Here is a 22443-nt window from a genome sequence, read left to right on the forward strand (position 1 = left end):
CCGAGGCTTGAGCGTCCATCTGCTGGTGCTCTCTGTTCAGTAGAACGTGGTCAGATACTGCTGTTCAAACCGAAATCAGAAGAAGGCCTTTACCGGGGTTTATTTCCACGGATACGGCACGGTGTCTGACCATAACCGGGTGACACGAGTAGGAATGAACAGCGGTAATTATGTCATTGGCCTGTATGCTTTCTGCTTTTCCGATTAAAACATGTCGCAGAGGTTCAGTATTCGGGCCCATTAGCTCCGTGAGCCACGAAAGGAACACATCCTGCCCACCTGAACGTGATGTAGGTGGGCGAGGAATCCCGGGAAGCGCGCCCTAAAACCTGGTCGGGAGAGGACTGTGCGGTCCGGTCCCCCCCCCCCCCCCCCCCCAAAAAAAATGACTCCCTTTCCCCCAGCCTGGGCGGGAACGCTGCCGCCGGCTGAGGAGAGGAGAGGGAGGAGGGAGCGAGTGAAAGTGAGGGGGGAAAAACGGGCCTCTGGGGTACAAAGTGCCCTTTCATTCGGGGTTTTTGTGGTATGTTGTTTTTAGGAGCTCGGCTGAGGCCTTGTAAAAAAATTTTTTATTTTTTTTATTGCGTGGGCAGGAGACGGATCAAAGCGGTCGGGGATCCGTTCCTTGTTTTCCTGCCGTCCCGGGAAGGCAGGGAGGAATCTGGCCGTTTAAACAGGATCACGGAAGGAGAGATTAAGGAACTTATCTGCCCCGGTAGATACAGGACTGAAACAGTGCCGCCGACTGCTGCCTGGGATTAAAAACGATGGGAGTAGAAGCGTTTTTGATCTTCATTTTTCTTCACGCCGTCCCCCTGTGAGCTCAGAGGAGCCTGGGATGGCATGGAGGTCATGCTTAGGCTTGTTTGAAGTCTTCTTCTCCCCCCTCCTTTCCCTCACAAGTCAAAGGTGACGGATTATGTTTGGTCTTGGAATGCAGCCTGGAAGTAGGAGACTGTGAGAAGAAGCTATAAACAGCGTTGTGTGTGTGTGTGTGTGTGTGTGTGTGTGTTGTTTTTTATCAGACTACTGGGTTTTTTTTTTCACGGATCCAACGCCGTGCTGGTGTTGAGCGGCCGGATCCCAGATGTGCTCCCTGGGGTGCACGGAGTCCCACCCGTCCCGAGTGGAACTGCAGGGGCGGGAGGAGGACGGCGAGGGGTGGAGTTGGGAGAAGTTGGTAGCTGCGAGAGAGAGGAGTCCAGACGAGCAGAGAGCCCGGGGCTGAAGACGAGGGTGGCGGAGGAGGAGCTCGGCAGGTGGCTTTTCCTGAGCCGCCCCGGCGGCCAGGCAGGGAGGAGGCAAGGGAGGAGTGATGAGCCAAGAATGAGGAAAGACCGGTTCCTCCGACTGTTCCCTGACAACTTGGATGCAGCTCCTCCTCAGACTGAATCAGAAAAGGCTGCAGGAGTCACGGCGGAAGAGACTCGCGAGACGGGTTTCGCCTCTCGGTTTTATCACACGTTCCCCAGGCAAGAGAGCTACCATGCTTGCCTCGCGGAGGCTCCAGAGAAGCCCCAGGTGGTGGTTCTGCGAAGACCCATCCAGGATGGGGCTCCCCGGCTCGGCCAAAGGCCCGTGAGTATGATTGGCTCCTCGACGGGGCTTCCCCAGAAGCAGAACGAGCCTCCACTTGACCAGCGGAACCAGCTGCGGAGACCCCGGAGTGTGTGCATGCTGGCCAGCACAAACCCCGGCTCCATCCCACCAGGGCATTCCTGCCTTCCGGCCCTCGGCAGGGCCAATGCCTCCAACGGGCTCCAGCAGGGAAGGGACCGGAGAGCGGAGCTTCGGGCCATCGACGGCCTCAAGCCATCCGGCCAGGAAGGCCACGTTCCTCGCAGGCCCGGTGCCCATCAGAGCGCGGGCAAGCCTCGGCCCGCTAGCATGACCGTCTTGGAGCTGAAGGAGCACCGCGGCTCCCAGGATGAGCTCGCTGGCCGAACGTTCAGCGACGCCGGCAGCCTTCCGCGCAGGGGATTTCGTTGGAGGCTGTTCCGCAAGCTGCCGCAGGAGAAGGAGCCAGCCGCCGCGCCGGTGCCCGACGCCGGCAAACAGGAGGCGCCCAAGCGGACGTTCGGCTCCTTGCGCAGGAGCCTCAGCCTGCGGATGAGGCGGAACCGGAATAAGTCCGAAACCGACCGGGATTCGACGTCGGGGCCAAGGAGCCGCGCGAGGAGCTTTGGGCAGGACGTCTTGCGCCCCGGGCAGCCGTTCTCTTACCTCGCCGGGAAAACGCTGTCGCCTACTTACGAGCAGGATGAGGACATCAAGCCATCATCCAGGGTGAAGGCGATGGAGGTGTCCCTCCATCCCAAAAACTCCCCCAACAAACGCACACAAGACGAGCCCAGTCTTTGGCAGCTGATCACTAGCCGGTTCAGGAGGAAAGACCAGCCGTCCGGCAACAAATGTGAGCCCAGCTCGGAAAGCCGTCCGGCTGGCAAACGTTCCCCCATCAGGAATATGAAACCAGGGCCAGTTACCATAGAGACAGTGGCAGGCAGAGGACAAGGTAAGCTCCGAATGTTCTTCAGCCCTCCGCTGGAAAATTCCAGCTGTTCAGCAACATGCTTCACCTTCAGGGAACGTCGTTCTGCTGCAGGAGGAATGTTGATTAGGACATTTTTAGGAACTCTTTGGAGACCTTGCCGTGCTTTCTGGACCACCACAGGCACCAGACCCCCATACTCAAATTTTATTTGTCACATACACAGTCATACACGGTGTGATATGCAGTGACTGCTATAGACCTCAATATTGCAAATGTTGCAAGTATACAACGAACCAATATGCAAATATTGCAAGCATAACCGAATATTACACTTTTATGTCTTTAACATAAACCGTAAAATATGTGTAACAGGTAGGGTGGACGTGAGAAAAGTAAAAAGAGTAATGAATTCTGGGGGGGGGGTTGAAAGTGAAAGTGAAACCTCCATGTTCCTTGCACGAGAGCAACTAGGAACCATCCAGAGGAAATTTCACGGTATTTGTACACATTTTAGGTTGTCTTTTTTTTGCTAGAAGGTTCCGCAGTTCACACTCGGCCTGCAGCGCAGCAACCAAACGGTGACACAGGCCGAAATGTCTCTGTGGAGACCTCTTGGAATGGAACGCGAGCGTTGCGTAACGCGTCTTCTGTGCACGCAGTACTCCGTTGCGCGTTCTTTTTTTCTTATCTCCACCGCTCTGCCCGTGTCCTAGACGTATTAAAGAAGCTGGGACGTGGCGCTGGCCGCTCTCCAGAGCTAACTTCAGCAGGGCTTATTCGGGGCGTAATGATGGTGGGACTGACGGCTTAAGCACCATCTTTAAAGGTTGGCCCTCTTGTCACGCTGACACCGCATTCGCCTTACACGCCTCCGCTGATAACCGGGCGTGGCCTGCCTGCTCTCGCCCGGCAGGAGGCTCCTTTCCGGAGGAACCTAGCACCGCGCTAATTCCAAACTTGTGGACGTTCACATGCCCTGTAAACATCTGCCCACTGTGGACCGATCGTGCACGTCAGGCCCTTTTATTATCGTTATTTATCGCCGTTACCAAGGAAACTGGGCTTTCCTTCACACTGACTTGTGTTTGGTTTTAATCTGGGAATGTAGGAGTGGCCGCCGTCCCTGCCTGTCCCTACATGCTCCTGGGGCAGCTGAACTGCTCCTGAACTTTCCTGGGGAACCGTCCTCTCATTAGGGAGGGAACCCGCCGCTCGGGGGTGGCTCTGCGTTTAAAAAAAGCGGGGACGCAGCTCGGCAGTTCTATTCCCGGTGTCTCCCTCATTGTCCCACTGTGCATTCTGGAGCGAAGATCAAGGACACCAGTCCAAACCAGTCCAGTCTTGCAGCTCTTTAAAATGCTGGAATAAAAAGGTTCTAAAGTGATAAAGTGCACACAGTGAAATGTGTCCTCTGCATTTAACCCATTTAACATTATCATTTAAAGGGTGATGGGTTAAATGCAGAGGACAAATTTCATTGTGTGCCCCGTGTGCTGTACCACAAGTGACAATCACTTCACTTTCACAACCCATCCACCAGGGGGCAGCCATGACAGGCGCCGGGGGGACGGTGCTTTGCTCGGTGGCACCTTGGCGTGTCAGGAATCGAACCGGCAACCTTCTGATTACGGGGCGGCTTCCTTCACCGCCAGGCCACCGCCGGCCCTGAGGCTCTTGCATGCAGTTCCGCGTCCTCGGGGAAACTGAGCGTGCCCCGACACGCTGCGGCTGCACCTTCACTCGCGTTTCACGTTCTGACCCGGGTCACCTGAGGAGAAGCTGCATGCAGCATCAGCCGCCGTCCTCTCCTGGTTAAGAAGGTGGGATTTGGTGAAGATTTTACGTGGAAGCCCGGCTCCTCTGGGGAGGGACGTGCTCGGCCACGTTCCTTCCTCTGCGGTGAGACGCCGGTCCTACGATTAGGGCTCTATTTTGGCCGCTGTAGATGAGCAGCTATGAAGGGATGACGTCCTGAATTAGATGCTTTTATTTTATTCGTAACGCAGGTTTTCTTCGTTGTCTGGCGTTTGGACGCTGCTCTCTTCACATTCTGGAGACGCGGCAGTGTCACGGTCGACGTGCTGGCTGGTGTCCCCTCCTCTCTGTCCCTTTTGGCTCCCGACGTTTCTCGGAATCGCTGCCCTAATTCTGCCGCTGAACAACGGTTCTGACGAAAGTGGACGTAGGCAGCGGAAGCCCGGCGTGGCTGGTCTCCACCGCCTGGCACAAAGGCAGCAGTGTCCCCTCGGTCCCCGTCACAGGCCACACGGGACCATTCTTAATCACGCACCACGCCGGGCATCACAGCTACGCTGCACACATTACAAAAACTGCGCACGGCGGTTCCCAGCCCCCCGGTGCTGGTCCTGGCTTCTTCTGAGGACTCCTGAGCTCCTAGAAATACTAATTAGCTCCACATCCGACTCTCTGAGTAGAACCTCTGTAGTAAAATGTTCTCGCAGGTTCCCACGCTGCCTCCACTCTAACCGACTCGTTTCCGCACCACGGCGGCCTGATACGAAACTTTTTTTTTTGTGAAGTGATACACAGCAGCACAGCACATGGTGCACACGGTGAAATGTGTCCTCTGCTTTTAACCGTCACCCTTGGTGAGCAGTGGGCGGCCATGACAGGCGCCCGGGGAGCAGTGTGTGGGGACGGTGCTTTGCTCAGTGGCACCTCGGCGGATCGGGATTCGAACCTGCAACCTTCTGATTACGGGGCCACTTCCTTCACCGCTAGGTTCGCATTAATAGCAACCAGTCTGAAGACGTTTTAGTTTTTTCCTCCTCATGGATGGATCTGAACCCTCAGGTGCTCTCCACCGGAGCTGAGTGTTCTGAGCCCGGCGGGCTGCGGATAAAGTGGTGGAGTTGACAGAGAGACGTTTAGATCGCTGGTGAGTCCTCTGAAAATAGTGCATAATTAGAACATGGCACCTTCCATTGTCCCGCCCACTCGCCACTGATGGCGAATCGGTGGCGTGACATCACTCGCCCCCTCATGCATGAAGAGCAGGATCAGTGGACCAGTTTGAAGATTAGAAGTGGACTCGTTCTCTCTCCACCAGGCCCGTCCCCGGGGGGGAGCGGCGAGTCCACGGTCCGTCCCCACGCCTCCTCGCTCCCTCATTAAAGCTGACTCATGTTTAGATGTTAAAAAGTCCCCGACAATTAATATTGGACCTAAAGATGTCCTGGACACCCAGACGGCCCCGTCCCTGTCTTCACCTCGACATGTCAGCAGCCCTCGTCTCTCACTGGTTCTCTCTTCAGAATCATTTACTGGTCAAGGGTGTGAAGTGAAACACTGCAGCGCAGCACACGGTGACACAGTGAAACGTGTCCTCTTTATTTAACCCTTCACCATTAGTGAGCAGTGGGCAGCCATGACAGCCACGCCCCTGGATGTGAGTGAAAACAGGAATTAGATTCCGATCTGTATAAAAATACAATACAGTTTAATATCTAATAATGTCGAATAATACAGATGAAGATGAAGTGCAGTTGCAGTGCTATAGCTGTTTAGCGGTGTGACAGCTCAGCGTTTTTGGAGGGTGAGAAGCTGGTCCTGGTCTGCCGGAGGGCAGCAGGACACTAGAATTCAACCGCCATTCATCAGCATGTTAGTGTCAGTAGTGGGCGTGGCCCAGAGAGGTTAAAGTTCATCTTCTGGACATCACGTACATTTACGTATCAATAAGACGGGCTGGGCGGGTAGCCATGTCCTGTTTCTGTCTGGTTATTTCTGTGAAGAGACACTTGATGATCAGACATTAGCGTCTTTTACTTCAGGGTTGAGATGTTAAATTGTGCTGAGGAACCTCGGCTAGAAACGCTGACCTCACTGCTCTCAGCAGGCATCTGCTTGTCTGCGGTTTTCTGGTAAGGACATTTTCTTCGAAGTGTCTCGAACGGCCACCAGAAGAAGGTTTTTTTTGGGACACCAACGTTTGTCCTGCGATTTTTATGTCCAGTAGGAGACTCGCAGCAGCCGTACACGTCGTTCTTTTGGGATCAGTGTTTAAAACGTCTCTTTTCTCTCTTTTTTTCCAGACTCCTTCGTGAACAGTCAGGAGTGGACGCTGAGTCGGTCGGTCCCGGAGCTGAAAGTGGTGAGTATGCCGTTCCACTCGTTTTTGCCTCCGGTGTTGGTCGCGTCTTGCAGCAGGACACTTAACCCTGAGTGTCTCCAGGGGGGGGACTGTCCCTGTAACTACTGATTGTAAGTCGCTCTGGATAAGGGCGTCTGATAAATGCTGTAAATGTAAATGATATGAAGTGAAATGCTTTATTATTGCAAATATTGCAAGTATATCGATAATACATCGATGGAAGTAATGGGGTAATTAAGGTTTTAATTACACTTTTTCTTCATGACAACTTGAAGGTCAGAAGCGTTTCGGTTGACCTTGTCCTGAAATCAGCAGCATTTACGACCTTATCCAGAGCGACTTACAGTCAGTAGTTTCAGGGACAGTCCCCTCCTGGAGACACTCAGGGTTAAGTGTCACGATGGTAGTAAGTGGGGTTTGAACCTGGGTCTTCTTGTTCACAGGCGAGTGTGTTACCCACTAGGCTACTACCAGCCCACTAACTGCACTAATGGCCACTGCAGAGGTTCTCATAGATGCATGAGAACGTCTGGACATATTGTACCGTATCTGGAGACAGTTAGTCTCTGCAGAGATCTCCACGTACAGCTGCCATGTTAAAAATCAGATATGTGAAATGAGAAGTGGCACGTCCTCTCTGTCAAAACCGAGTGTGTGTGGCACATTTCAGGCACCTAATACTCGAATTTCGAATTTCATTTTATTACTTCCGTCAGCCTGCTGATCTGCCCGGCTCATCCTGTCTTCACCCAAATGGGGAAAACGCAAATTTTGTATCGTAATGTGAACATCTGCGATTGGATTAATGCTGATGTGCGGCTGTCCTGTTGTGTGTGGAAGGCTGCCCATCGCGCTGACAAATCATCCTGCATCCGGTTGTCCATAGCAACAGTGTCCAGTCACTCCGTGCCCTTGTGAAGCTTTGGGGGTCTCCGAGCGAAAAAGAGGGAAAGGGGGTCGTTTTTCCTGTTCGTTACGCTCCTCTGTGATTAAAGGCGAGCACCAGCGTGCCACCCGCCAGCGTACCACCCACCAACGCGCTGCGGGGTGTGGGCGGAGACTGCTAGGAAGGCCTGGCCTTTTTCTTCCCAGATGCACTGGCTCATCCACCTGAGCCTCTGGGAAGCACGTGGCCAGACTCCCATCCCTGGAGCCACGCCCACATGGTGTCATACCGTCCTGAGACGTTCTGTCACGCGGTGGGGTGACGTGCCATGCCTGTGGGCACCTACAACCCCCGCTCGGCCACGTCTGGTCTCCTCCATGTTAAACAGTATTTAATCGCCACTCCAGAAAAATGGATGTGGAGAAAAAGCAGAATTCAGCAGGTTTTGTTGATTTATGAATAACAATAGTAGTTATAATTATAACATTACAACTGTAATTATTCATTATTCCAGAAAACAAGTCACCATAGATACCATATTCAAATTGATGATTGATTTTTACATTATCATTCTTTTATTTTATCCCTTAAATTGTATTTACTCACTGTTTAATTTACTGTATGATTGTTTCATTTATTGCTATTCGAGTCATTTTAATGTAAAAGTAATTTGTATTTTTTTTAAATTGTCCTTTATATGCGTTGTTGAGTGCTTTGCTCCATAAATATAAATCCGGTGTGAGGGATTGTCAGAACGTCGCCACTTGTTGTCAAGAAGCTGCATCCCGGCTCGGGAATCAGGCCACCGCCATCTTTCCCTCTTCCACCCCCCGCCGCCGCCTGTCGCCTTTGTTAATTCGCTCAGATCTTCAGATAGGACTGTGTCGCGCTTTCATATTCCATCTACGCAGCGAGCCGCCCGGCTTGTGAAGCCCGAGATGAAAAGTGAAATGGTGGGTATTGGGAGTGCAGAAAAGAAGCTGTGTGGTCTGAAGAGGTCATTGGCAGAGGTCACGGGCGTTCCTCCTCCATCTCTCGCTGGCTCGGGTGGCTCTGCAGAAGAGCAGAGTAACGAGGCTCCATCAACAAATCATCAATAACAAGACCTGTTAGCGTGATCAATATAGTGAAATGTGCTTAGCCATGTGTGCTGTGTTGCAGGGCATTGTGGGAAACCTGTCGAGTGGGAAGTCGGCCCTGGTGCACCGGTACCTGACAGGAACGTACGTTCAGGAGGAGTCACCAGAAGGTAAGCAGGACATGGTGCTGGGAGAGTTATTGATTGATTGGTAAATCATTGTGATAATAGTACATTTTATTTATAGGGCGCTTTTAAAGACACACACACGCTTTACATTAAATTGGGGAGAACAAACAGCACGTTTAAACACATACAGTTCATTTCAACTCGATTCATACCAATTAGCAAAAGATCTAAAACCAACATGTTCACTTTAGTAGGGGAAACGAAGATAATGAGGAACATAAATCAGATATATATACTAACTCCGCTTAGTCCGACTCAGGGCCGGGTACAGTGTGTGTGTGTGTTCGTGTCGGCAGTAATTAATGGGTTAAAACTTTGCTGTTTTTTTTATATGGAGTGGACTCCTGTTCACACCACATGAATGGCACGTTGCTATGGTGACTGTGTCGCTCCACGCTATGCTGCCAGCAGTAAATGGTGTTACCAGAGTGGTGTGACATGACGGTTTTTGCCGTAGTTAAAATTTGCAAGCTGTTATATGAACCTACGTTTGCATTGGATTGTGTGTGTGTGTGTGTGTGTGTGTTAGTAAATCCTTTGTCGTTCTCCACCCCTTCAGCTATTGAAAAAGTTCTTTTTTTTTTTTAATGTTCTCGAGCCAACACTGGCGTTCCGTCTTTTGTTGTAATCGGTCACAATGTTCCAAGGGTGTTGCTATGGCAACAGTAGTTTTGCCCATGATGTTGCGCTGCCGTGTCACATCCTGGTCCTCTGGTCGACCCTCCGTTGTGTGTGAAGCGTTGTGAGATGTGATGGAGGGAATGGGAATGCAGCTTTTTTCTGTGCGGACGGGCCACTGTTGGTCTGTTGCCGTCCTTGGCTTCTCAGGAAGTCCGGTGACCTGCTGAGTGCGGCAGTCCGTCTCAGGAGTTGTGAACAGACGGCGAACACCAGTGAGGGTCCTCGTGCAGACACGATACATTTCAATTCTGGAACAGGTTCACACGTGGTCTCCACCCTCAAAAAACGTCATTTAAACCCCCGTCTGAGTAAATGAAGGTCTGAATCCTTTTTAATTGATCGTTTGAGACGCCTTCAGCTATAAGCCATAAATTACATTTACATTTACCGCATTTACCAGACTCGGTTAAGTTTCTTGCTCAGGGACACGATGGTAGTAAGTGGGGTTTTAACCTGGGTCTTCTGGTTCATAGTGTGTTACCCACTAGGCTATTACCACCCACAGCAATAATCTTCAAACTTTTTCCTGTAGATTGAAATGAAAATGAGCTTGTTTCAGATGTGCGTCGTTTATATCTGCTGGTTATAAACGAACCACGAACCAGAGGGTCACCACAGCCACCACCACCGTTAGAACTACAGCTTCAGGGATCTTCAAGTGGACTAGTAGCATCATTATGGACACGTAATGTAGACCATGACACTGAATACATCCTGGACTTCTCCAACCCTACAACTGTAGGACAAATCATCCCCAGCCCGGCACTGACACCATTTGCAGGCTCACTCTACCCTGGAAGGGGGTCCCTCTCTGTATCACTCCTTCCCAACGTTTCTTCCTTTCTTTTTTATCTCTCCTAGAGTGTTTTTTTCTGTGGAGTTTTTCCTTGTGTGCAGAAGGGTCAAGTGTGTTGGGGTGTCAACTGAAGGGCCTGTGAAAGCCCACTGAGACATACTGTATGTGATTTTGGGCTAAATAAGAAATAAATGTTGTTGTTGGTTAAGTGAGTTTGAGTTGAGGGAACGTGGAATCCGGTTGTCGTTTGGAGAGCAGATGTTCGAACCGCTGTGCCGAGGTCGGCGCTTCTCCTTCCGGGGCCGTTACTCTCATCTTTACGTTTTCTTTTACTCCGTTTCCTCATGCTGTCGCTCCTCCGCCACCTCGCTCTCCTTTTCTGCTGACCAATCGGACGCTGGTTCTCCCGTCAACGTTCATCTCCCTGGCGCTGAAGCTCCGGGGTCTCGGGGGGGGGGGGGGGGGGGGGGGGGGGGGGGGGGGGGGGGGGGGGGGGGGGTAACACACTCGTGCCGGAACTTTTTGGTTTTTAAGTCCCTTTGGATGGTGGCATCAGCTGCATGATGGGAATGGGTCCTACAACCAATTCCTTCATGTTCGTTCCCATCCTTCACGTGCACAGCGGTTACTGTGCTGCTCGGCATGGAGAAGTGATCCAGATACACTTTCAGAGAAGGTCCAACAGAGACCAGAACAAGAAAAAAAGGGCTCAATATCAAACCATATATGATGTTCCGTTCTTACCTCCAACGCTGTAGCAGCTCCTGCTGGGTGGTGGGTTGATGTCTTGTTTTGCTCTGTGGCTGAAGTTGTGTGGTGGGAACGCTTGTCCTCGTGTGACTCGCGGGTAAAGGGAGGTGAAGGGGCTTTTTTGGCTCCGGGGTGTAATTCAAGTCGCCCCTGGTGTGCTGTCTGAGTCGCTGCGGTGATGAAGGTGGCCTTCTTCGTCATGGTTATCCGAGCTCCTTGCACCTTGTCTAGACGCCAGTTTGCAGGAATCCTCCGGACCTTCTGAATCCTTTTCTCTCTTGCCCTCGCTCCTCAGGAGGTCGCTTTAAAAAGGAGATCGTGGTGGACGGCCAGAGCTACCTGCTGCTGATCCGAGATGAAGGAGGACCTCCGGAGCTGCAGGTAGGCCAGCTTCGCTTCGCGGGTCACGGCAGGCCTGCGGGGTCGACGGCATCGTGCTAACAGCGCAAGGGCGGGGATCCAGAACTTCAAAAGCCGCCAACGGACTTGCAGTTAATGAGCGCGGCGCCGAGCATTAGATAGAAGGCGTGCTTGCATTACAGAAATGGAAGTGGCTCCGTCCCCTGTCCTCACCAGCCTGCGTAGTTACGCTTCCTTCGTTAAACGCCTCTTATTACACTTGGGGTGGCCTGCACAATTTAGGACAAGCTGCACTGCGGTGCGTTAATGTTTAATATTTTTTAAATTAAAAACTTTATTGATTATTTTTTACTCTTTCTTTTAATGATGATGGTAGTTTTCTGTAGTTTGTATGTATTTATGAAAACTGTGTGTAACGGCAGTTGAACGATGTGTGTAACTCACTGCTTGAAGGCCCTTACAATTACAGCATTTACCAGACGCCCTTATCCAGAGCGACTTACAATCAGTAGTTACAGGGACAGTCCCCCCCTGGAGACACTCAGGGTTAAGTGTCTTGCTCAGGGACACAATGGTGGTAAGTGGGATTTGAACCTGGGTCTTCTGGATTATAGGCGAGTGTGTTACCCACTAGGCCACTACCACCACCCCACACCCTTATTTCTGCTGCTGCGCTGCCCTCTGCTGCTGGAAAATGGTGTTGCGGCTGGACGTTTTCTTCCCATTTAAACCCTGTTTTCCAGTAATTTCAACTCTAGCGATTTTGCAAATTTTCACAAATGAACAACAGCACAAGCTTTAAAAATCTCAGAGAAGAACGTTGCCTTTAATGATATGAAATCTTCTACATTAGAACTAACTTCCCACACTGACGTTTTTGTTGGTGGGTAATTATTTCTGATAACCAGAAGATGAACTTTATTGACAAATTTTTAAAATGGGAGGAGTCTGTGTGCGTGAATGTCAGCTCTTACACTCCCTACTTCCTGTTTCTGGATGATTTAAACCATCTCCTGTCAATATGTGACACACCCAAATGGCTTCTCCACACCAGTGGTTCCCAACCCTTTTCCCCCTGAAGCACTGGAACCACTGATCTACACTCCTAACACCCCTTGTACACAAACGTGGCCACGCCCACTACCAACAACAACATGCACGTAGCGCTTTAATTCCAGCGTTCTGATGGGTGAACTGGTGAATTAGTGAACATTAGTGACCACGCCCACTACCGACACCAACATGCAGGTTATCAGGCGCTTTAATTCCAGCGTTCTGATAGGTGAACTGGTGAATTAGTGAACATTAGTGACCACACCCACTACCAGCACCAACATGCAGGTTATCAGGCGCTTTAATTCCAGCGTTCTGATTGGTTAACTGGTGAATTAGTGAACATTAGTGACCACACCCACTACCAGCACCAACATGCAGGTTATCAGGCGCTTTAATTCCAGCGTTCTGATTGGTTAACTGGTGAATTAGTGAACATTAGTGACCACGCCCACTACTGACACCAACTAGGTACTTTCCAGCATTCTGATGGCTGGACTGGTGAGGTGACCATGCTGCAGGAAAAAAACAAAATTGAGTTCTCAGTAGGTCATTGGCGCTTTTTTAGGTTATTCCGTTAATTCATATTACCAGTAATATGTCACACCTCTGCATGATTGTGTTTTTTAGTTTGCTGCCTGGGTGGATGCTGTGGTGTTCGTCTTCAGCTTGGAGGACGAAATCAGTTTCCAGACCGTCTACAACTACTTCCTGCGTCTGTCTAGCTACAGAAACACTGCTGAGGTGCCCATGGTGCTGGTTGGCACACAAGGTAATGATGCACATTAAATTTTTTTTAGACATATTAGAGCAGTGTTACACTGAGATAGACATGCAGTTGACTGCTGTGACCTTTCCGGCCCACCAGATGCCATCAGTGCCACCAACCCCAGAGTGATCGATGATGCTCGTGCACGGAAGCTGTCCAATGACCTCAAGCGCTCCACCTACTATGAGACCTGCTCAACCTACGGCCTCAACGTGGAGAGAGTCTTCCAAGATGGTGAGACACTGAACAGATTGAATTCCACCCAGGACTCCATGGAGACGGGGCAGGGTGCACAAGGCACCTCGGCCACTGAGCTTTTAGTTCGACCAGGTGGGGCTTGGTGGGGTTTTGGTGAAAACCGTCACCTCGGCTTCCGCTGTGGAGACGCTTAAGTTCACTGTTTATCAGCAGGATCCGGGGTTTCTCCACCACTGCAGAACGGTGCCCCGAGGCTCCGTTCCGAATAATTAAAGGCGGGAGAGACACCTTCGCCGGCGAGTTGTGCTGCTCCCCGGCTGCAGTGCCCTCTTTTCTCTCGCTCTCTCTCCTGACATCCGTGCCAGTGGTGGGAAAGGCTTTGAGCCAATATCGTTGCTCATATCGGCCAGGATTCTGCTGCCTCACCAGAGGCATGCTGGAATGATGCTTGCCTGAATTCTGGGACTTGTTTTGTGCTGGTCACACATTTTCTCAGTATGCAATGTGGAGGTCGTATTATTTCATCTTAGCATTATGTCCCTTGCTTTAAACTTATGGTGCAGCAGGAAGTGGACCCGTAATCGGAAGGTTGCCGGTTCAAATCCTAACCGGCAAGGTGCCACTGAGGTCCCCTTGATGAAGGTCCCGTCCCCACACGCTGCTCCCCGGGCGCCTGTCATGGTGCCCACTGCTCACCAAATACAGCGGACGCATTTCACCGTGTCACCGTGTGCTGCACTGCACATCTACACGTCTCCTTAATTTAATAAACTATCATTTTTTTTATGTTTCTCTATTTATTCATTAATGCTGAGATCTTGTTGGCAGTACGCAGCATCCATCATTGTCCTATTTTAGTGTAATCTGCAAATCTCCAGCATGAGCTGTCGTCAGTGTCTTTATGTAAATTAGAAATAATGATGGCCCATGTAGTAATTACCGGCTTGACCAGGGTTTGGTCCGGTCTGTGACTGTTCTGGTTCTGGTTCTAAATTATACTTCATTTCTCGTCCTGCAGTTGCTCAGAAGGTGGTGGCCTTGAGGAAAAAGCAGCAGCTCTCGATTGGCCCATGCAAGTCCCTCCCCAACTCTCCCAGCCACTCGTCCGTCCCCTCTGCGTCCATCCCCTCTGTCCACATCAATCAGGTGAGGCCCCACCCACTGTCCGGGACACGTCCACCAGCTCTCTGGGAGCTTCTCAGCAGTTTCAGTTTTTGGGCTGGGGCTTGACTTTTTCTTCATGATTGAAATTGGCAGTAAAATTGCGGCTTTTAAACGTGAAATGTTGATTCAGAAAGTGGTTAATTACGTCCTAAAATACCAGTTCAATTCAGTTCATAAAACCGCAGATATCTCACACTTCTGCTTCTTCGGCTCTCTGGGCCCCTGATAGTGGACATGTTATCTTACTGGCCCAGTTTCCAGCTTTTAAGCTCCACCCCATGTCTAACTGTTCTGTGCTTCTCCATCACCTCCCTCTTCCCTTCCTTCCTCCATCTCGCTTCATCCATTTTCCTGTCTTTCCTCTTTTCTTTCTGTCCGTGTCTCTTCCTCCCGCCTGCAGGCTGCTAATGGTGGGGGTGCGTTCAGCGACTACTCGTCCTCCGTCCCCTCCACTCCCAGCATCGGGCAGCGCGAGATGCGCATCGAGACCATCGCCGCCTCCAACACGCCCACTCCCATCCGCAAGCAGTCCAAGCGCCGCTCCAACATCTTCACAGTAAGTATGCGCCAGCTGATGCAGAGTACCACCCACTCGCACTACTAGAGGGCATCGCCGCGCCTCGCCACGCCTCGCCACGCAACAGAGGGGGCCGGACCCAAACCAGCTCCGCCTCTTAACCAAAGCTGCCCTCTCCTTTCCTTTCCTCTGCCGCCCCTGACACCCACGCAAGCGAGCATGACAGTCAGAGCCGACGTGTCCACCAAACGCTCCGAACTCGTCCCGGTTGTACTTCCGATCCGGTTCGTTTTTTTAAAGCTCCGCGTAACGCCGACGTTTGATCCTGTTCTGTTTATAACCCCCCCCCCCCTCCCCTCCCCCTCCCCGACCCACACCAGCTTGCCTGACTCCGCCCCGACCGACCCCGACGCATTGCATGCGCCCCTCCCCAGCAGCAGTGGTGGCCCCGCCCCCCTTTACTCTGTGCACTTCCCCTGTCCTGTCCTGTTCTTCTCCCTCCCTCCCTGCTAGGTAGTGACTAAACCTGTCCAGCCGAGGCACGAGCCGCCGGCGGTGCCCGTCCCGGTGCCGGTCCCCATGCGCGCCACGGAGGCGCCGAAGCACGCTACCTACCCAGTGTGGGTGCCAGAGTGGCAGGCCGAGCGGCAGTTCCAACTCATGACCTTCTGAGAGGACGGGCCAGCCTGGGACGTGCGAGAGAGAACGAGGCTGCACGATGGGAGGGATGGGGGAGGAGCTTCCACACTAAAAACATGGAACAAATTATCAACAAAAAATTATAATAATAATAATAACATTTTTAGATCATGTGCTTATAAACAGGCATTAAAAAAGTAGAAAAGGATTCCAAATCCTCTCAGATATAACTCTATATATATTAAAGAAGAACAGGGAGATAAATCATAAAATGTAGAATAAAGTGTCATTTCCTCCAAAACCACAAATTCACCGCAAATTTCATACATTTTATCTAAAATTAAACACCAAATCATACTGAAATATATTATTTCCCGTCAGTGCCACCAACCCCAGAGTTTTTTTGTGTTTGTTCCAAATAATTTTCATTTTTTCTGATCCCTGCTTTACAATAATGAAATTTCAATACTAAATGTCTCAGTTCCAAAAATATCCGATTCTACCTTTTTTTGTCATAAGAGTGGCCTTATTGTCCCCTCTGTTTTTCCAATATGAGTTTTTTTTCAGCACACAGAGGCAATCAGAAAGGAAGTGAAAGGGCAGGAAGTGATTTCGCGACTCAATGCAAAGCTGACCAGTAACTGTTGCGCTTCGAGCTCCTCTTTAATCCTACTAGTCAAAAAGGACTTTTCTTCTGTTCGCTAAATGCAAGGCATTACCTGGTGTGCTTGCTGCGCATTTGCATTCGCCGGAGCGTCGAGCACATTCTGTGGTGTATAAAGCTTGTGTTCAGGGCCGCGTCCTCGTCCCTGGGTTTAATCTGGCTCCCGTCGCCCCGTTCAGGATCACTGTGCGCCTATCTGCCGCGTCTGGCTGGCCGTTTCCGTTTCAGTGGCCGAGGGACCGAGGCCGAGTTTGGGTGGCAGAGTTGAGGGCCATTTTCAAATCTGCCGCAGCGTTCTTCGGGGTCGCTGAGTCACTGAAACCGAATGGACTTTGGGGCCCGGCCGATAGACATGGCGTCAAATTTCTTCCCGTTGCACACGGAGAGTGGCTCGCCCAGCCCTGGAACCGCCGTTTTACACCAACACGTACGTGGTGGCCACCGCTGTCATTTCAGAATAGTCTGTCCCGTCTCATCCACGCCAGGCAGCTGGTTCCTGGCATTCACCTGCCATGACTTGAAACGGCCACTAGATGTCAGTAGGGGGACAGGAAATCAATACAAACTCAGTGCTTCCAAGGAACCAGGTGGCTCGGATGTTCAGTGGGCTCTGATCCGATTCTGATCGTTTTTTTTTTTTTTTTATATGGATGAAAGCCCAGCATAGACAGACGAGTGGAGTTTGTTTTATTCATGCCACATCGGTCATTGAATCTGCTTTGTGTGTAAATGATAATTTTTTTTTTTTTTTTTAAAACATTCATTTAACAGTCTTGTAAAGTCCATGTCCACTGAGGAATTGAAACAGAGGTAAACGCTGAACTGTTTTTGTCGACATTTTGCAGATTTATTCCTAAGTTCCCACCCGTTCCTCGTCCAGAAGGGCTCGTCCGGTCCTTATGAACTAGAAGAGCCCGAGATTTAAGGGGGCAGTGGGATCCTGGGACTCTTAGAGGGGAAGAGAACAAAACGAGCCCTTCCCTCGCACTGCTTGATCCTTGTGCCCAACGGCATTCTGGGTAATGCACCATGTTGCACCAGGACTTGCCCAACCTGGCAGCCAAGGTCCTGCTGTCTAAAGGAAACACATAAAAAACATGAACATGGAAGTGATGAACTCAGAAAAATTGCACTCGATTTGGGCTGTTTCCTGGACCACGGCTCAAACCCCGTGCCCCTCCCGTCCCGCCCTCAGCTTCCTACTGTCCCTTCTCTCACACTGTGTTAAACCCCTCTGCGTCCCTGGAACATTTTCCACCACCAAAAAAGGACAGTCCCTACATGACATTACATCACATAGAATCAAGGACTTTAGGCCAAGACATCTTCGCTTTTTTCGTCCTTTCCTTTCTTTAACTAACATTTCTTTTTTTCTTTTCATTTTCCTTAAATTCGGCTCAATTTCTGAGCCTGGGTTCATGTATGGGGATCTGTGTAAAGAGAACTTGGACGCTGGTCACAAAACGCTGAGTGTGATGCTTCGATGCTCAACTGGATGAACTGGACCTCGGTCCGCCTCAGTCGGGAAGGAATTTGGCCTTATTTCTCCTCCCGAGCCTGGGCCCGGTGCTGAGATCCAGTCGATCCGGGGCATCTTGCCCACCAAGCTCCATTCCGCAATCTAAAGCTAGTCAAGTGAAGCGGGACATGTCCCCGAGGACAAAGCCGTTGCGCTCAGCCTTTTGTTTCTAGCTGTAAAAGCACATAAACTGATAAAAAAGGGAAAAGACAGAAAGGGGTTTTATGAAGGCCTTCATAAACGCAGAGTAGGGACGGGGATGGGCGAGCAGGCAGGAGCACTATCATTGCTACGTGTTTTCAGACCATGGTTTGCACTGACCTGTACGAATGTAGTGTCTTGTTGTTGTTAAAATGATCGTTTTTTTCCCTCATACTTTTCTTTGAATTAGTTTCATTTGATTTTGTGAATTTATTTTCATAAAGGTTTGGTATGAAGATTCTAAACTGTTACAGAATCATTTTTATATCATAAAACTATTGACAACTATAGACTGCTGTATATCTTGTATGGAATTTTATTTACAATGGTATTCTATAGAAAGTATATTATATACATTATATGAGATATATAAAGACGGCGCCTTTTATTGTCTTCTCCTTTCTTTTGTGGGAACTGCGGTGTTTGGCTCAGCCTGTTGAATATTTCAAAGTGAACATGTGACTTTGTATGGTGTCTGTATAGAAAAAAAAAATAAAATGTTGAAAAATATTTACCAGAGCAAAGTTACTTGAAGCGCAGCTGTGATGGTGAGTGGTCATCCCTCATCGTGTTCTGAGTGACCATTCGCTTGTCCCCTTCATCGTGTGTGGGATGGGGATTGTATGTGTGTGGAGGTGTGCACACTGGTGTGTGTGTGTGTGTCTGTGTGTAACTAAACATTTTGTGGTTTGAGTCTCAATACTTTTTCTTACAGGTCCAGAACCTGCAGACAATTTAATGTTTTATATGCTGCCTTGAAATATTGATGCACTTCTGATTCTTGTTGGTAATGTTAATAATGGTTAATAATGCTAATGGTTCCAACAGCTTGCTTCCTTTTTGAAGTTTTGCTGTTTTCTGCAGGTTGACCACTAGGAGGCGCCAAAACGAAGCCCTTCTAACAACTGACACTTTTCTCTCCCTTGTTCTTGCTTCCCATGGGCTTTGTTGTTCATTTTGAGATGATGTGTAATATGTGCAAAATGGCCATTTTGCAGTAATGAAGCGTGGTTGGGACTTGTTGGGGTTTCAGCAGGTTTCTGGGTTGAGTCATGACTCCTGTTCGTTTTCTGTGTGTTCTGGTGTGTAAACTGTGCTCTGTGTGTAAACTGCACGTCAGTGTGCTGCTCTGTGTTTCGCTGGTTTGCTTTGTGTGCTATTTTTTAAGCTGTTTATTATTTCCTTTTCTTTATACTTTTTTCTTTTGATTCCAAGTCTTGGCATTTCAACACAGCACCACACACACACACACACACACACACACAGGCCCTGCTGCCCCCTCACTCTGTGCATTGATGTCGGGTTCCATGTGACCAACTGACTGTCTTGTTTCCTTGCAGTCTCGGAAAGCCAGCGAGCAGTCAAAGAGCTTTGAGAATAAAACTGACAGCATAGGCAGTGGAAGGGCCATTCCTATCAAACAGGTGAGTGGAGTTCACCGCCGCTTTCACTTCTGCGCCAGGTAAGTACCCGCTCCTGTACGGTAGCACTGTCGCGTGTCCAGTGGTCTGAAGGTGGACTGCAGACAGCAAACTAGTGGTGCCAGAATAGGGTCAAGGCTGAAAAAGTGCTTTCATCCAGACCGAGCTCGTATTCTCTGTATATGCTGGAGCTCAACGTCATACATGGGACCTAAAATAAAAACGGTCTACCTTACATTGCATAAGATAGAAAAAAAAAAAATACATTTAAAAGTATTAAAACAGTCAGTGCTAAGAACTAACCATTAATCTAACCATTAAATAAAAGATGCATAGAAATGAAAAATGTACTTTTTTTTTTTTTTTTTTTTTTACTGGGAGAGTAAAAAATAAATTCTGCATTTCAACACAGCTGTGGAGCTGACGCAGCGTGTGGGTGGTCGGTAGCCTATAAACCAGAAGAGTACAAACTGTCCCTGTCACTACTGGTTGTAAGGCGCTCTAGACAAGGCCGTGAATGTAAATGTTGTGGATCTCTGCGTTGGGAAACTGACCCTTAAAGACGACAATCATCTGAGCTTCTGTAGCATCTCTACACGGTTATATGAAAGTGAAAAGAAGTGAAAGTGATTGTCATTTTGAAACACTGCAGGACAGCACGCGGTGACCTCTGTATTTAACCATCACGCTTGGTGAGCAGTGGGCAACCATGACAGGCGCCCGGGGAGCCTGGTTATTAGTTTTTTATTATCTCTCTGAAGTTGCTGCAGTTTAGTCTCTTATGTAGAACATAATATGATGCAGTGAAAAAAAATTCTCTTTATATCTGATATTATTGATTAATATTGATGTTTTATTTTGTAGTCATTAAGTTTTGTAATATTGGCCCCTGCAGAAGAGTTTTAATATTGATAATAATAGGACAGGAGGAATGTGTAAAATTTAGAACTTTTGCAGCAGTCAGTCGATCAGTGAAAGAGACACTAGGTGGCGCTGTAACACCAGCCTTAGTCACAACGCAGGACAATTATCACATTACTCACACACAATGTTGGGAGAGAAGCGGCGCAGTAAGGGTCCTACTGATTTTGGGTTATAATAACGGGGTTTTTCACCCCAAAACTAAAATTTGAAAATGTTATAAAAAATAGCATAAACCGGACCTTTTCTATTCATCGATTTTCTACAAGTCACATTATTTTGATGTGCTCATGATATAATTCTGAATAAATTAATGAATGTAAAACTGTTATTTTAGTTATGTTATTTTAAATCATTTGAATTTCTTATATGCATTTTGCATACTCAGCAAATAAAACATTTTAATAATTTGTAGAAACTCAATTTTAGCAATTTAATGCAATTAGCAAATTCTTTACAGAATGTGTGATTTCCACAATCTCTAATTTATATAAATTATATATATGGAAAATATGAGCTGCATTAGTCTGACTTTATAAAAGCAGTGTTGGGAATAAAGATGATTATTTTTGCACCTAACCTGCAATTTTAAAAGGTGTAGAGCTGATTGCGATGATTAGACCATCGGTAATAGTTAAGCATTAAATCGGCTTTCCTCGAGAAATATGAAATAATGTGTGAAATAATGATCTGTGCTCGGCCATATTATGTTCAATTGAAATCATGTCGTTGGCAGAATGGCACCGTCTGAAATGAATATTAATGGGGACAGAAATTCCGAAATGTTAACATTAATTTGTATAAAGTCAGCCGGCTTTTTGGAATTTGAGGACCTCCCTGGCGACGCGCCGCTTTTTAATATATTGATTTTTAAGGGCATTTAAATTTCAGATGCTAATCAGCCGGGGACAGCGGTATCGGTCGCCGCCGCGAGTGTGACGTCACGCGGCGTGTGTGTGGTGACCTCGCTAATGACGCTGCTTAATCGTGCACCCGTTTGCCGGACGGTCCGTGTCCCCTCGGATTAAGCCGCCCCTTCAGCGGCTGTCACTTCAGGGTAAGGTATATCTCCGTGGGACGTGCACAATCGGAGGGATCAAAGTGGCGGCGTGAGCATAATCGCCCCTCACTGGGCAAATTACACACCCCGTCCCAGCACTCGGCCCCGGGAGCCGGCCCCTTCCTCCGGAGAAATTGTAAATACGGACAACAAAGCACTCGGGCACTGGGGGTCTTTCCACACTGAGCTTTTGTGCTGGATCCAATCACCCAGCCGGCCCTTCCTCCTCCTCCTCCTCCTCGGACAGGACGCAGCTTCTCCTGTTTTCTCTTCTTTTTGTTTGCCGTGTGTTTTAGGGCGTCATACAGGCGGGAAGTGTCTCGGCGTTGCATCGTGCCGTTAAACCCGACACTCTTATTGAGTTTGGGTCTCGGGGGCGAGCTGGACAAGCTGCTAACTGGCGTTGGCGTGTCCGTAATTAGACTGAGGAATGTGGTGCGATGGGCCGGACCTCTCGCTCACCCCGGCTCTCCAGCCGTAGGGGCGGGGCATTATTAATTAGATGATGAGCTCGATAATGACGTGGTAAATTTTTGGACGTTTGAAATGATTGTATTAGACTCACACCAGCCCCCCCCCGGGCCCTAATTGAAATCGTTTGCGAATAAGCCGGCGTCGCCTCACCGTGAACGCGAGGCTAATGGTGTGAATAAATATCAATCCGGCTGCTTCGTATTGATGCTTTAAATGATTCTTGTACGCGCGCGCGGCGTTTGGACCCGTGTCCTGTTCGATTCCGGCGCCGTGCTGGCAGGCCGTCCCTCACCGTGGTCGTTATGCCGGCGTGAGCGGACCGATCGGGAGGAAAGAAACGGGCTGAAGCTCCGCCCTCGTCCGCTTTCTCTCCCTCTGCATAAGTAGGTGCGAGTTCAGTAGCATTGATTACGTATTAATTGGTCATTTATTGCTTATTGACCGTTTGTAAACTCCCAGCATCTTTATTAAAGTATTTTTTTTGCTAGTCTTTTT

At 49.3% G+C, this 22443-nt stretch overlaps 1 protein-coding gene across 2 annotated transcripts in view; it reads left to right on the forward strand.

The window, feature by feature from the left end:
* LOC114789326 (arf-GAP with GTPase, ANK repeat and PH domain-containing protein 3-like) overlaps positions 1-22443 on the forward strand; it is an 86406-nt gene that overhangs the window by 31214 nt on the left and 32749 nt on the right. The window contains exons 1-9 of one of the 2 annotated variants that reach the window (XM_028978625.1): positions 1099-2515; positions 6550-6608; positions 8656-8743; positions 11284-11369; positions 13032-13173; positions 13270-13404; positions 14387-14514; positions 14933-15088; positions 19413-19496. In XM_028978625.1, coding sequence (XP_028834458.1) covers positions 1327-2515; positions 6550-6608; positions 8656-8743; positions 11284-11369; positions 13032-13173; positions 13270-13404; positions 14387-14514; positions 14933-15088; positions 19413-19496 — 2067 coding nt within the window. In that variant the 5' untranslated portion in view covers positions 1099-1326. Of the gene's footprint in view, positions 1-1098; positions 2516-6549; positions 6609-8655; positions 8744-11283; positions 11370-13031; positions 13174-13269; positions 13405-14386; positions 14515-14932; positions 15089-19412; positions 19497-22443 lie in introns of those variants that run through there. The other variant, XM_028978626.1, reaches the window with a different exon arrangement.

The sequence above is a fragment of the Denticeps clupeoides genome, chromosome 4 (genome assembly GCF_900700375.1).
Source record: "Denticeps clupeoides chromosome 4, fDenClu1.1, whole genome shotgun sequence".
NCBI classification, from domain to species: domain Eukaryota; kingdom Metazoa; phylum Chordata; class Actinopteri; order Clupeiformes; family Denticipitidae; genus Denticeps; species Denticeps clupeoides.